We start from the raw sequence: 13,829 nt of genomic DNA on the forward strand, positions 1-13,829 counted from the left end.
CAGTGGATAGAGCACTGGTCTTGGAGTCAGGAGTACCTGAGTTCAAATCCGGCCTCAGACACTTAATAATTACCTAGCTGTGTGGGCAAGCCACTTAACCCCATTGCCTTGAAAAAAAAAAAAAAAAAAATATATATATATATATATATATATATGTGTGTATATATATATATATATATATAACACACATATTTGTATATATATATAAAAGAAATGTGTACATGTATGTATGATACATTTATAAAATAACTATATTTCAAGATAAATGAGAGGCTACCTGGCAACATGTCAAGATGGTGACAGAACACACAGGAGAAGGCTTCAGGGCTTTAAATGACTGGGCTTTAACCTCCTTTCCTGCTATAAGGTTTTCCTAATCTTCTGAACTTATCTGAACCTTATGAAATCTCAAAGCCCAGTGAGCTTCACTGCCTCTGGGAAGTCTTCCCTGACCACATTCCTCTCCATCTTCCTCTTATATTTACTGTTATTGCTGTCAGGAGACAGCATCTGAAAAGCAACATGGAAGAGTAGAAGGACCACTTTGAGTCAGAGAAATGTGGGGTTCAAATTCTAGTATTGCTCCTAATCAGCTGGATGATTCTGGTTAGGTTTACAAAGTCTCTCTGAGCATCAGGTTTTTTGGTTTATTTGTAAAATGAGAAAGTGGGACTCAAGGGTCCTGTATGTTAATAGATCCTATCTTGATGTAGGGGGTAGTTAGGTGGCATAGTGGATAGACTGCTGGGCCTAAGGTCAGAAAGACTCTTCTTCATGAATTCAAATATAGCCTCTGACACTAACTAGCTGTCTTTAAACTAGTGCGCTTCCCCAGGACAGGCATTTCACCTCAGACTCTTTATCTTCACAGACCTAGGATCCCACCACATAATAAACTTTTTCCTAAATGACTGTTAATATTCTTCCTATTACTCTACTGATAAGAGCTAATGGGCCAAAAAGAGACCAGAAATTAGGGATATGGGCTCAAAACTCCATGTGAATGCTATGTGTTACCCACTCTTAGTCTTAGACCATTCAGAAATTATTTAATTAATAAATGGATTACAATGTCTGTTGAGGGAAGGAGTTCCCACCTCAAACAAAACTAAGAGTATTTTAGAGGAAGTCTAATCTCACTCATAAATCCTTCTTTCTCTTAGCATCTCTTTCTCAAGTCAAGCCCTTTAAGGGTACTAAACACTAGAATGTTAAACTCTGATATGGAACTGGAGTACTGAGAAGAAAGACTGATATTGATATGTTCAAGTTTTAAAGCCAGAAACTAAAGACTCCAGAAGATGGAGCTATAATGTGGGAATGATGATACCATATCATATTCCAAGATCCCTGTGAGTACATGCTGAGCTCAAGAAGAAAACACCCTTTGCTCTGTAGCCCCACCCAACTGACTGAACCTATTTTGGGTGGGAATGAGAGAAATGTACAAGCTTCTCCAGGGTATTTGATGAGTGCTGAAGACAGGAGCACTAATTTAGAGGGATCAGCCAGCAGGCCAAATGCTTATTCTGTACCAGTAAGGCCATGAATCAAACTAAATACCTTCAACAGTGATTCTTATCACATATTTGAGAGTAAACTGTTCAGTATGGTTAGAAATGTAAGAGGTTGGAGGTTGGGGGATTTAAGAGGAAGAGGGAGAGGAGAGAAGGAAGAAAGCCAGAAATGCAAAGAATGAGCAACTAGGTATTGAAAAGCAATAGGGTACTGCTGAAAACACACCAAACTGTGTAACTCAGGTTCTAATCAGAGCCCCTGTCACTGACAGGTTAGATTGCCTCTGTTTCTTCAAATCTCAGTTTTCTAACACATTAAAGGAGCCAAGTTCCCTTTCAGCTTTGATGTTTTTCAAATCTATTCTCTTTTGTGGCCTCCCCATCCCCCCAGCATCAAGCACTGCATTCTATTTGATTTATGTTTCTTCTCTGCCAGGACATTCTCCATCAGGGATCCATCCATGGCGGTCTGCCCTTCAGAAGAACACGACCACTCAGGAGAACTGGATGTTTCACCAGACTGCTATCAGCCAGTGAATACAGAGGAGACAAATGGAAGGCAAAGCTTTTTTTCTCCTCTGTTATTCCCCAAAAAAACTAATATAAGATGCCAACAATGCAGGATGATGCCTCAATACCTAATGGCAAAAGATGGTATTGGAAGACTCAGGAAAACTATTTCTTATTCAGATCTCTGATTTAAAAAAAAAATGGCTTTTTAGTTTTAGAAAAACAGGTACCCCTAAGAGTCACATGATTGTATGATTTAAAACTGGAAAGAACCTGAGAGATCTAGTTAAACTCCTCGCACTCTTTTAAAAGTATTGATGTCTTTATAAAAAATCTAAGTCATTTCCATTCAAAATCCCCCAGGCACCACTTAGTGAGCCTTTTCTTGTAACAAAGAAAAACTATTAAGCGAAATCAACCTCAGCAACCTTAGCTGAGAGCACACATAACATTGCACAATGTTAATTCTTATCAGAGAAAAAGAAAAGGAACATTTCTTTTCTTCTCCATTGGTAATCATAACATTTAGCTTTCCTGTTAAGTATAATGACCAAGCTCAGCCTCTTAGAAAAAGGAGGTATAGGTACCTCCCTTTTTTCTTTTTCCTTTGGCAGGGCTGAGGGTAAAGGACTATGGATATGGAACACTATGTATACTGTCATTTGTTTGATGGGCTTTGTTAGCTCTACTCTGGAGAATGAAATGAGGAAGCTATATATGACATGAAAATAGTATCAAAATAAAAATAGCAGTAAAATTTAAAACTCAACAATTCACAAGGTTCAGTTTCATTTTAGTCCAACCTCCTCATTCTAAAGATGAAAATTATAGAGAGTAACAAGGTAGAAACAGGATTCAAACCCTGGTTCCAGATTCTACTTTACCAGGCTGTATTCCTTTCCTATTTCACTGTTTCCCTAGGAGAATTCTATTGGTTCTGTATCTTCAAGATTCATCTAAAACCTCCAATTCTATGGGGTAAAATTCTCAGCCCACTTTCCCTTCTCTGATGTTTCAGCTGGAAGGGCTGGTTCATTTCTTATCTTTTAGGAAAATGGCAGTTAGCTACTTTAGACTGGTTTGGTCTAAGACAAAATTCTTTCCTTCAGTTTCTAACCAAGAGGTGGTCTTTCTTCATGCTAATCCCTCTAAGTCTACACTTGATCCTATTGCTCCTCCCATCTTCTCCAACAGAATGCATTCTCAGTAATGACCTCCTATGGAATCTTCACCCTCACTCGAACCTTCATCCTGCTATTTCTTCAGTAGATGCTTCTACTCACTCTCTCCTTTCACTTTAACATCTTACAATCTGGTCTCCAACTTTATCAGTTCACCAGGACTCCCCTCTCCAAAGTTACTAATGATTTTCAAATTCAATGGTTTTTTTTCTCAGTTCTCATTTTCCTTGAGTTCTCTACAATCTTTGACAAATTGATCACTCTCTTCTCCCTGGGTTTTCTGGACACCCCTCTGTCCTAGGTTTCCCTCCCATCTATCTGACCGCTCCTTCTCTGTCTCCTCTGCTGGATCTTCTTCCAGAGCATGCTCACTAACTATGGATATCCCATAGAAATCTTATCCTCTCTCTTCTCTGTACTACTTCACTTGTCTTATCAGTTCCAATGGATTTACTATCTCTATGATGATGATTCTCAAATCTTTCTGCCCCAAATTCCAATCTTGAATCTCCCAACTGCCTTTCAATAATGGAAATCTAGTAGATATCTTAAAAGCAGTTACAAAATGGAACTCATTATCTTTTCCCTTAAGTCCTACCTCCTCCCAGTTACTGTAGAGAGCTACACCATCTTCCCAATCCTTCAGGCTTGTAACCTATGAGTTATTCTGGACTCCTCACCACTGTTCACCCCTCATTTGGAATCTTATACTAAGGTCTGTCCATTTCACCTTTGCAACATCTCTTAAATATACCCTCTCTCTCTTCTGATATTACCACCACTAGGGCAGGCCTCCATCACCTCACACCTGATTATTGCAATAAATAGCCAAATGATGGGTCTTCCTGCCTCAACTCTTGTCTCCACTCCAATCCATCCTCTATTCAGCCACTAAAGTGCAGGACTGACTGTGTCACCACACTACTCAAGAAACTCCACTGGTTCCCTAATGTCGTCAGGGTCAAATTACAAATTACCATTTGACACACAAAGCCTTATATAAACTAGCCCCAACTAATTTTATATCTTAACCTAAACCTTTATCTCCAGCCTCACTGAATATATAACTTCCATTCCTACATGGTGTTATCTGCCTCCTCTGCTCTCATGACCTTTCACTCGATCTCCACTGCACTGACTATCCATCACCATGCCTGGAATTCACTCCTTCCTAACATGTGACTGACTCAAAGTCCTTTAACTTTAAGATGCAGTCCAAGTACTGTCTTCTGCATAAAGCCTTAAACTGCTTACTAATACCCTTCCTCCTGAACTGGCTTGTATTAATTATTTTGTTTTTATTCATTTTACAATTACGTTTCACATACTTCTCTCCACTATTAGAATTCCAGTTTTCATTTTTTTTTACTTCTATTCCCAACAGGCAGCACAAGACCTGTTACATGGGAGGTATTTAAATATGCTTGTTGTTGGCCAATGTTAAAACAAGGTTGTGTGGATTTTAGGAAGAGAAGAACTGTTTTTTGAAACAGAAAAATAATTCTTCATGAAGACTAGAGATATATCTTCTCAGAGGGGATGGGGTGGGGATCCCTTCACAAAAAGTGATGCACAGGGGCAGCTAGGTGGTACAGTGGCTAGAGCACTGGCCCTGGAGTCAGGAGAACCTGAGTTCAAATCCAGCCTCAGACCCTTAATAATTATCAAACTGTGTGACCTTGGGTAAGTCACTTAACCCCCACTGCCTTAAATAAAAGAAAAGAAAAAAAGAGTAAATAGTGATGCACTATGGCAATTTAACTCCACTAGTGTCCAGCTAGGGGGTTGAACAAACATTTTTCCAGTTAAGTTCAAATTTATCCCCAATATATTTAATTCAAGCCAGTAGTTTTTTTTTTAATGTAAGCCCACCTCCAAAGTTATTTTGCTCTTTCATCAACTCAAGCCTTTTTTAAAAATATGTATGACTTTTTAGGTAGGGATAATAAAGTCCCTCTTCCTCATAATTTGAAAGTGCTCAAATTCTAAATCAAATCATCCTTAATTTAGTGAAGCAAACAAAATTTTATCCCTTTGCATAAGGTGGGGAGATGGGAAAAGCCTAATAGGGAAAAAAATACAACTGCATGTTTGAAAATTAGAAAAGTATGAGAAAAATTATGGAAAGAGGAAGAAAAAATTGGTAAAAAGAAGGTTCAGTGAGTCCTTTTAAATTATGGTAACAAGGGGCAGCTAGGTGGCACAGTGGATAGAGCACTGGCCCTGGAGTCAGGAGTACCTGAGTTCAAATCTGGCCTCAGACACTTAATAATTACCTAGCTGTATGGCCCTGGGCAAGCCACTTAACCCCATTGCCTTGCAAAAAAAAAAAAGCCACCTAAATTATGGTAACAAACTAGCACTTTGAACCAATTTGTTTTATGCCAGTTGGGTCTTATCACACCAAATCAAAACTTATGAAAGAAAACACTAAATTCAAAGACTGATTCTACTCTCCTTCCATTGTCAATCCAAATATTTCTTTCTTCCAAGTTCACTCAAAACCAGTACCCCAGAGGTGGCTAGGTGGCACAGTGGATAGAGCACCAGCCCTGGAGTTAGGAGTACCTGAGTTCAAATCGGCCTCAGACACTTAATAATTACCTAGCTGTGTGGCCTTGAGCAAGCCACTTAACCCCACTGCCTTGCCAAAAAAAAAAAAAAACCTAAAAAACCCCAATACCCCATCTTAAAGACTATTACACTGGTACCACTGGTACACTTAGTTTAGAGAATGAGGACACCACACACACACACACACACACTCACACTCTCTCTCTCTCTCTCTCTCTCTCTCTCTCTCTCTCTCTCTCTCTCTCTCTCTCTCCCCTTAATGACCAATAACCCCAAATCCTAAACTCTGCTTAATATTATTCATTCTTCACTAAAACGTTTGTGAGAAAAAAAGTGTTCATGAACATGCTAACTAGCCTCTAAAACCAGATAGCCAGCCACTTGGTAGTTGGAAAACTAAAAGCCGGAAGCCTAGCAACTGAATTCAAGGGAAACTGTTAAAAAAAGTTTTTCTTTCTGGTTGTTTAGTAAGATGGAATGTATGGTATAGACAGTATGGAAAATTAACAAAAGTAAACAGTATCTAAAAGATGAGTCAAACAAGACTGAACAAATACGCAATAAAAAGAAAGGTTCTTCATTTTGAAGAGACTGTAGCAGATGATCAATTTTTGACAATCTCTTTAAAAATGATGTGACAAAATTCTGACCACTCATTCTCCCCCTCACCTCCTTTTCTCTTCAAGGGCTGAGGAGGCAGAACAACTGCTACTGTGCCCACTCTGGAGGCAGGTGGCAATTCTTATGTACTGTGGGCGATCAACCCACATACTACTGAAAATAGGTTTGCGGGGCCAAAGGTTGTCAACCCCTGGACCACAGTTGGAAAATGAAGCCTACATATAAACATTTGAAGAAAGCTATTACTCTGATTTTACCTGTAGGGTAAAGGTGCCTTCATGAGTGCAGAAAGGATCTGAATAAGATAAGCCCATAGTTAATTTGAACACAAAAAGCCTTAAAAGTTTTCTTAAAATGTTTGTTTTCACACACACACACACACTCTCTCTCTCTCTCTCTCTCTCTCTCACACACACACACACACACACACACACACACACACACACACACACACCCTCTCTCCCTCTATGCATATCACAGGCTCAAAGCTAGTCTCACTCAAAAGACTCACCTAACTCTGTTGGCTTCAGCAATTCATCCAAGATATTAAAGAAGGGCAATTTCACCAGGCGGACTTCTGGCTTGACAACTTTAGAGGGTAATCGTCCAAGTCCATTTAGATATTTCCCATATAGCACAGGATAGTCAATGTTTGGAGTAGAAATAGAAGTCCTGGGGACAGTGCTTCCCCTGTCATAGGAAGAATGTATTGAGAGTGGGTCCAAAGGCCGGTGAGGTTGCACAGGGTCAGAGCTCTTCTTAGCATATCGAGTCTCATAGAGTTCCTTAATTTTCTTGAAGACTTCAGGGCTGCAGTCAAACTGGACAAGTTGTAGTGCCCTGGTGACAAGTTCATGTTTAAGTCCACTCTTACTTCGGCCAACAAAACCAAGAAGCATCTGGAGATCGGAGACTCTAAAACTCATCACCATGTTCTAAAGAAGAAAATCATGGAAAAAAAAGTTAAAAGCATTCCTGTAATCTGGAAGACCAGATTTCAAAGTGTTGAAGTGAAAAGCATCTTCAATGCAACACCTCCTCTTTTAAATTCATCAAACACCCTCATCTAGTCATGTCCTCATGGAGGTTGCTTAGAAGGCAGATATCTTTCCAACTTTTGTCCTACTATTCACTTCCTCCAGTCAATAACCCACATCCATACCTTTGCCTAGGCCATCCTCTCTCTACCTTTATGTACATTCTTCATTTCTGAATCTGTCTTCCATGTTTCAGCTCAAGAACACTATATCTTCCACTAAACTGTTTCTGACTACCTCTCCACTCAATAACCTTTCTCCCTCCCCTCCACCCTGAATTTATAACAAGTGTTCTCTCTATGCCTCCGAAAAAGTCTTTGTGCTTAACTATCTTGTATTCCCAGACACACCTTACATTTATGTAATTTCCACCATATGAGGATCATAGTAGATACTAAATGAATACTGTTCATCAGATCACAGTAGCTGCCTTCTGTATTTTTCTGATAGCACCAACTCAAAGAGAAAAAAGTATGCAAAATCAGATCAGTAGATTGTAACAATTTATGTTGTCAGAGAAGTATTTTTCCAGTCTTTGGTAAAATGGGGTTAAGAAGAGTTACTGAATATTGATAGTCAAAGACCATATACACTCTCTGTAATGTTCAAAGTCAACCATGAGAAATAAAATGTGATAGAAATTTGAAAAACTGAGGGGTCACAGACATGAGAATTAGCTAAATTAGCACAAAAATCTAAAAGAAATACATCACTTTACTAGTACTTTAATTTTGGTTTGCTGGGAATGTAGTGATGATGCTTTTATAAGCATACACACACACACACACACACACACACACACACACACATATTCAACTACACCAGAATATATATGCTTTATAAGCATATATATATATATACACATATATATATATTCAACTCCACCAGAATATTTCTCTAATTTCTGATTATTTAAATAGACAAGCACAAGCCTGCATTGATACATTTCTAAATCTTGTTTAAACAGCTTTTTAGTGTAATAGAAAGAAAATTGGACTAGGAGGCAGGGAACTGGGCTGTGCCACAACTAGCTATGGGACTCCATAAGGCAAGTCAGTCCACTGGATCTTGGGTTTCTTCATTTATGAAATGCAGGATTAGGTTGGAAGTCCCTGCAATGACCCTATGTATGTATGGACATCCATGATCTAGTTGGTGCTTAAGTATCAATACCAATGCAAAAAGATTTGTTCAAGATATTGCTTAGAGCTCTTCAGTTTCAAAGAGTTATGAGGAGAAAAATGCTTTGTAAATTTTAAATACTTGGTAGGTGAAGTTTTGGCGAATGTGAAACTAAAAAGGAACAATTTAAAATAGATTTTATGCTCTAGTTCTCTACAAGGGAAGAGGTCTTAACTTGTGGTCTGCTAACTTTTTTTTTAACATTTAACATTTTGATAACTGTATTGGATTCTTTTGCAATCCTATGGGTTTTATTTTATCCATTTAAAAATACTGTTCTAAGAAGGTTTCTAAAAATTATTCTAGGTTTCATCAGACTGTCAAAGGGGTCTATGACACAAAAAGATCAAGAGTCCCTACTCTAAACCTTCGACTCTAGTCCAGTTACCTGATATACTGCATCTCTCAAATAGGTAGGACATTATGGACAAAAAGAACTAACCACTAGTAATAACCACTCTGTGGTTATCTGTAGAGATAGCTACAAAGAAAAGGTCTACTCAAGGATGAAGCTAATTCACATATGAACATGAAGCACACTACACTGATAATGCTGGGTAGATGGATAATGGATAAGGTTTTCAACTCTGTATGCCTTCCCCAAACTGCTTGCAGGCCTGGAACAGTCTCAAGCTCTTAGAAAGGGCTGTCACACTGAGTCAGAATAGTAACAATTGGAGACTGACCCTTTGCTTCCTGAATATGAAAAAGGATTCCAAAGGAAATTATATGAATTGCAAGCCTTAAAGAATAATATAAACACAACCTATTAATGATATGATTCAGACCCTCAAAAGGGCCTGCCTATCAACCTTGACCAAGATAAAAGAACTTCAAATAATGATACTGGAACATCTAAATTCTCCCTTGCTCAAGAAGCTTCAATGACTCTCCAGTGCCTCTTGGATAAAAATCAACCTTTTCAAACATATCATATTACTCCTCTTTAGGCACTATCCATTTCAGCCAAACTGGGCCTTTTTGCTGTTTCCTAAACCACATTCTGTGTCTTTCATTAGTGCCCATCCTTCATGTCTAGAACATTCCCCTCCTCACCTGTCATCTGAAATTCCTAGTCCTATTAAAGACCCACAGAGGAATTTCCTGATTTCCTCCAAATTTGGCATCTATTTATTTACCCTTTTGTTTATTTCTCAGTAGAATAGAAACTCCTTACTTAGAGAGATTGTAAATTTTTGGATCCCCATTGCCTAACAGTACCTGTCAACCAAGTAATAAGGATTTATCAACCACCTACCATGTGCTAGGTAATGAATTAGGCACTGGGGTATACAAAAAATAAACCAGTCTCTGACCTCATGATGCTTAATTTCTATTGGAGAAACAACATGTTTCTGGGAAGGTATCTGGGAAAGAAGAGAAACTACATTAATATTTGAGCCGAATCTTGAAAAAAAAAGCAGTAATTGAGGAAAGACAAGGAGACAGCCCCAAGCTCATAACAGAAGATGCTTAATAAATAATTCTTGAATTGAACTACTATTACATACTCTTTACTCAAAGCTATTACTAGAACCCAGCCTTCCTCAGACTTTAGGGAGATGAGAAAGAAAACCAGGAGGGGGGAAAAAAAATAGCAAAACATCACCTGTAAGGGGCAAAGACTCAGCCCCACCTCATTATAATCACTTCTGACTCTGGCTAGTTCCCATCAAAAGCATCAGAAAACTCCACTTGGTGTCACTGCACAGGCAAGGAGTCTAATCTTAAAATTCTATCCCAACTTTTTCACAAGTTTATCTTCCTTGATATACAGCACTCCCCCAAAGCCTGAACTGGTCAGCAAGCAAGCCAAATCTCAAAATGGCCAAAAGGACTTAAAAAAGCATTTTCTCCTAGGCTTTTTTTTTCTGGGGGGGGGAGGAAAGGAACTTAATGTAGTCCTAAATCCTCTTGAGAGTTTCCCTTACCACTTTTTTGTATTACGTATAGGAAAAATTTTAAATGAATACAATAAGTGTGAAATAATATGAGCTAGATGAGGCAACAATGTAGTAGATAGGGATATAACTTTGAAATAGGGAAAGCTGGGTCCAACCTAAGTGCCTCCTAAGGATTTTAGTCAGCTATGTTAAATTCAAATAGAAATGTATCCCAGGAAGCCACAAAATGACTTTGAAAACCATTAATTAACACTATCTAGGTTGTATTTTTATTTTGTTTATAATTATCTAAGTGGTACTTTTATTTTATTTATAATACTATGCTGTATTTTTATTAATTTCGTCAAGTATTCCCCATTACATTGTAATGTGATAATGAACACATTTCTGCTTTAAACTTGTTTAACTTCTCTGCTAAGTCACAATACAGCAGTTCTTTGGTTTTCACAAACCTATAAGACCTACTGGTCCCCAGGGGACAAAAAAAATAAGAAATACAATGAAAGCTATGTAGGAGCTCAAGACTAAGGGAGAGAGAAACCTAAAAAGAAAGTTCCTGCCCCTTCAAAGAGTTTATAGCCTAGTAGAAAGTGAGAGAAGTCCATGTACACATCGTGTTGATGGGATGAGGAGCAATGGGGTGGGTGAGGGGACTGAGAGAGTCAGAAGCACAAGCTCCCAAACTTCTCACTCCACACTGACAATCAGGTGGCTCCTTCCTCCTGGGTCCCAAGGGAGCTGAAGGCAGGTAGGGGTGATGCCCCAGGGAGCTCCCCTCCCCCCACCCTGGGAGTCACCCCGAGAGATGGGAGCACCCCTCCAGGAGAGAAGAGCGAGCCTCCAGATGGGATGCGACCTGCGCCAGAGGAGGACCAGGGCTGGAGGCGGACTAGGGGGCGGGAGGCCGGCAGTCCCCGGAGAGTAGGGGGCGGGAAGCAAGGTTGGGGCGACCCTCCCCAAGCGGAAGCCAATCCCCCGAGACAAGGGTAAGGGGGGGGGTTCAGAAAACTGGGGGCGGGTCAAATTCCGGACACGGAAAACACCTGTCCCAAGAGAGCATTTGAGGGTGTCGGGGGGCCGGCGGGGGGGAGCAGGTGTCGGGTCGGAGGCTGAGCCGAGGGGGCAGCAGTTGGGGGGCGGTGGGGGAGGGGCGGGAGCTGCCAGCCCCGGAGGAGGAGGGGTTCCTGCGGGGGCGGGGGAGGGGCGACCCGGGGTCAGGGAGGGGGTAGGGGCCGGCGACGGCGGGGAGAGGGGGCGCCCGCAGCCCCGAGGAGGGGAAAAGCGGGCCGGAAAGCCGGCAGCGACCGCGGCCGGCGAGGGGGGCGGCAGCGGCCGCGGCGTCCCGGGCCCCTGGGCGGCAGGACGGCCTAGGCAGGCCACCGCCCCGGCGCCCGGAGTCGGGGGGCGGAGGAGGCTCAGGGGCGGGCTGGGGCCGAGGCCCGGCCGCCCCGGCTCTCCCCCGGCCGGCCGCCCTTCGGAGCCCGCCTCGGGGCAGCCCCGCGTCCCGCCCCCGCCCCCCCCCCAGCCTCTCGCTCACTTACTTTGGCCTCCACCAGCTCCGCCGCCATCTTGGCCACCAGCGTCCCCCGCGCCGGGAGCCCCAGCCGTCGCGTCACGTGAGCGCTCGCCGCTCGCGGCCGCGGCAACCAATCGGCAGCCGGCGCTCCGGCCCCCCCCCCACGCCGCTTCGGCCCTTTCTTCCTAGGGCCGCTCGGGCGCGCGGAGCTCCGCCCCTCCCTGCAGCCAATGGCCTCGGCCCGCGAGCTCCCCGGGCTCCGCCCCTCGCCCTCCTCCCGCCCTCGGCTGGGGCTCTTAAAGGAACCCCGGCGCCTGCGAGCGGCGGGGCCGCGCCGGAGCCCGAGCGGGGCGGGGGCGGCCGCGGCTCGGGGAGGGAACAATGTGGGCCGAGCCGGCCGGGCCCGCGGCCGCCTCCGGGGGGGGGAGGGGGCGCGGCCTCCCCGAGCCCCGGCCCCGCCTGGCCTAGTGCTGCCGGGGGGCCCGGGCCAGGGCGGCCGGCCTTTGTGCCGCCGCGGCGGAGACGCGGCCGGGCCCGGGCTTGTTTGGCTCGGCGCAGCCCCACGAGGCGGCGGGGAGGGGCGGGGAAGGCCGGGGCGGGGGCGCCCCTCGGAGACGCGCCCTTCGGCTCGGGCGCGGGGGGCGGGGGGCGGGGCCGCCGGCGGAGGGGCGGGGCCGCGCGCGGGCCGAGCCTTTTGTTCCGCCGGCCGCGGGGGACGCCGGCTGCTCCGGGCGCCCGGTCTGCGCCGCCCCCGGCCGCCCCCGGCCGCCCCCGGCCGGCCCCGGCCGCCCCCGGCCGCCCGCCTTCCTGATGCGACTGCCGAGCGCGGGGTCGGCGAGGAGAAGCCTCCCGGGGCGGGTGGAGGACCCGCGGACAATCCTGCACTAACTAGCCGGGAAATGGGGGGCAGCCAGCGAAGACTTGGGAAGAGAGGTACAGGGCGGGGGAAGGAGCCCCGGCCCGGGAGTCAGGAGCACCTGGGTTCACATGCGGCCCCAGACCCTTAATAACGTCTAGCCCTGTGCCCTTGCCAAAACCTGAAAAAAAGGGAGAGTTACAAGGCCCGGGCCACACCGGATCGTTTCAGATCTTCCCCTTAAGAATGCTATTATTGAACACATCGGCTCCATAAGAACCAGGATTTAGATGGAAGCTTATGGCTCTGCTGTGTAAAAGTTGCCTCATTTCATCCTCACTCCCATCCTGGAAGCTACCGCTTCTATTAGCCCCGTTTTACAGATGAGGAAACGAAGCAAACAGATTGAATGACTTGTCCTGTTAGTGTCTGAAAGCAGAATTTGAATTCAGCCCTCCCTGCCTCCAGGTCCATTGCCTGTTTTCTTGTTTGTTTTTTTTTTAATTTTGTTTTAAATGTATCTTCTCAGCTCATTTGAGTCTCTTGAGGATACGGGTGTCTTGGAGTCTGTCACTGCCACAACATGTATGGTATGATTATGGCAGCCAGAAGGGACATGTGAAATCAAATCCAACTTCTTTGTTTTATGGGTGGAGAAACTAAGGCATAGAGAGGGGAAATGATTCATTCTAGGTCACCCAGTCATAATAGATTTTGAATTAAAACTTGGGTTTCCTGAATCCCACTGCACCGTAATTCTAACTTTGCCGACCTTGGTTGATCTATCTACCCATCTTTCAGCATCAGCCAACCAGTCAAGTGATTGGTGGCAAGTTGCACAATTATATTTATCATAGTGAGGGGTAGGTGTGCTGTACAAGGCCTACTTCTCATTTGCCTTTAGCAGAATCGTTGCATTCCATGGCTGATT

General features: G+C 43.9%; 1 protein-coding gene across 1 annotated transcript in view; it reads right to left on the minus strand.

Moving 5' to 3' along the window:
* The window catches only part of PIAS4 (protein inhibitor of activated STAT 4), a 53,305-nt gene extending 40,690 nt beyond the window's left edge, over window positions 1–12,615 (minus strand). Inside the window, exons 1-2 of the mRNA XM_074204034.1 lie at window positions 12,068–12,615; window positions 6,915–7,338 (exon numbers count right to left, since the gene is read on the minus strand). Of these exons, the coding sequence (XP_074060135.1) occupies window positions 6,915–7,338; window positions 12,068–12,094 (451 nt within the window). The 5' untranslated portion in view covers window positions 12,095–12,615. The remainder of the gene's footprint in view (window positions 1–6,914; window positions 7,339–12,067) is intronic.
* Window positions 12,616–13,829: the final 1,214 nt, after the last annotated feature.

This window comes from Macrotis lagotis, chromosome X (assembly GCF_037893015.1).
Source record: "Macrotis lagotis isolate mMagLag1 chromosome X, bilby.v1.9.chrom.fasta, whole genome shotgun sequence".
NCBI lineage: Eukaryota > Metazoa > Chordata > Mammalia > Peramelemorphia > Peramelidae > Macrotis > Macrotis lagotis.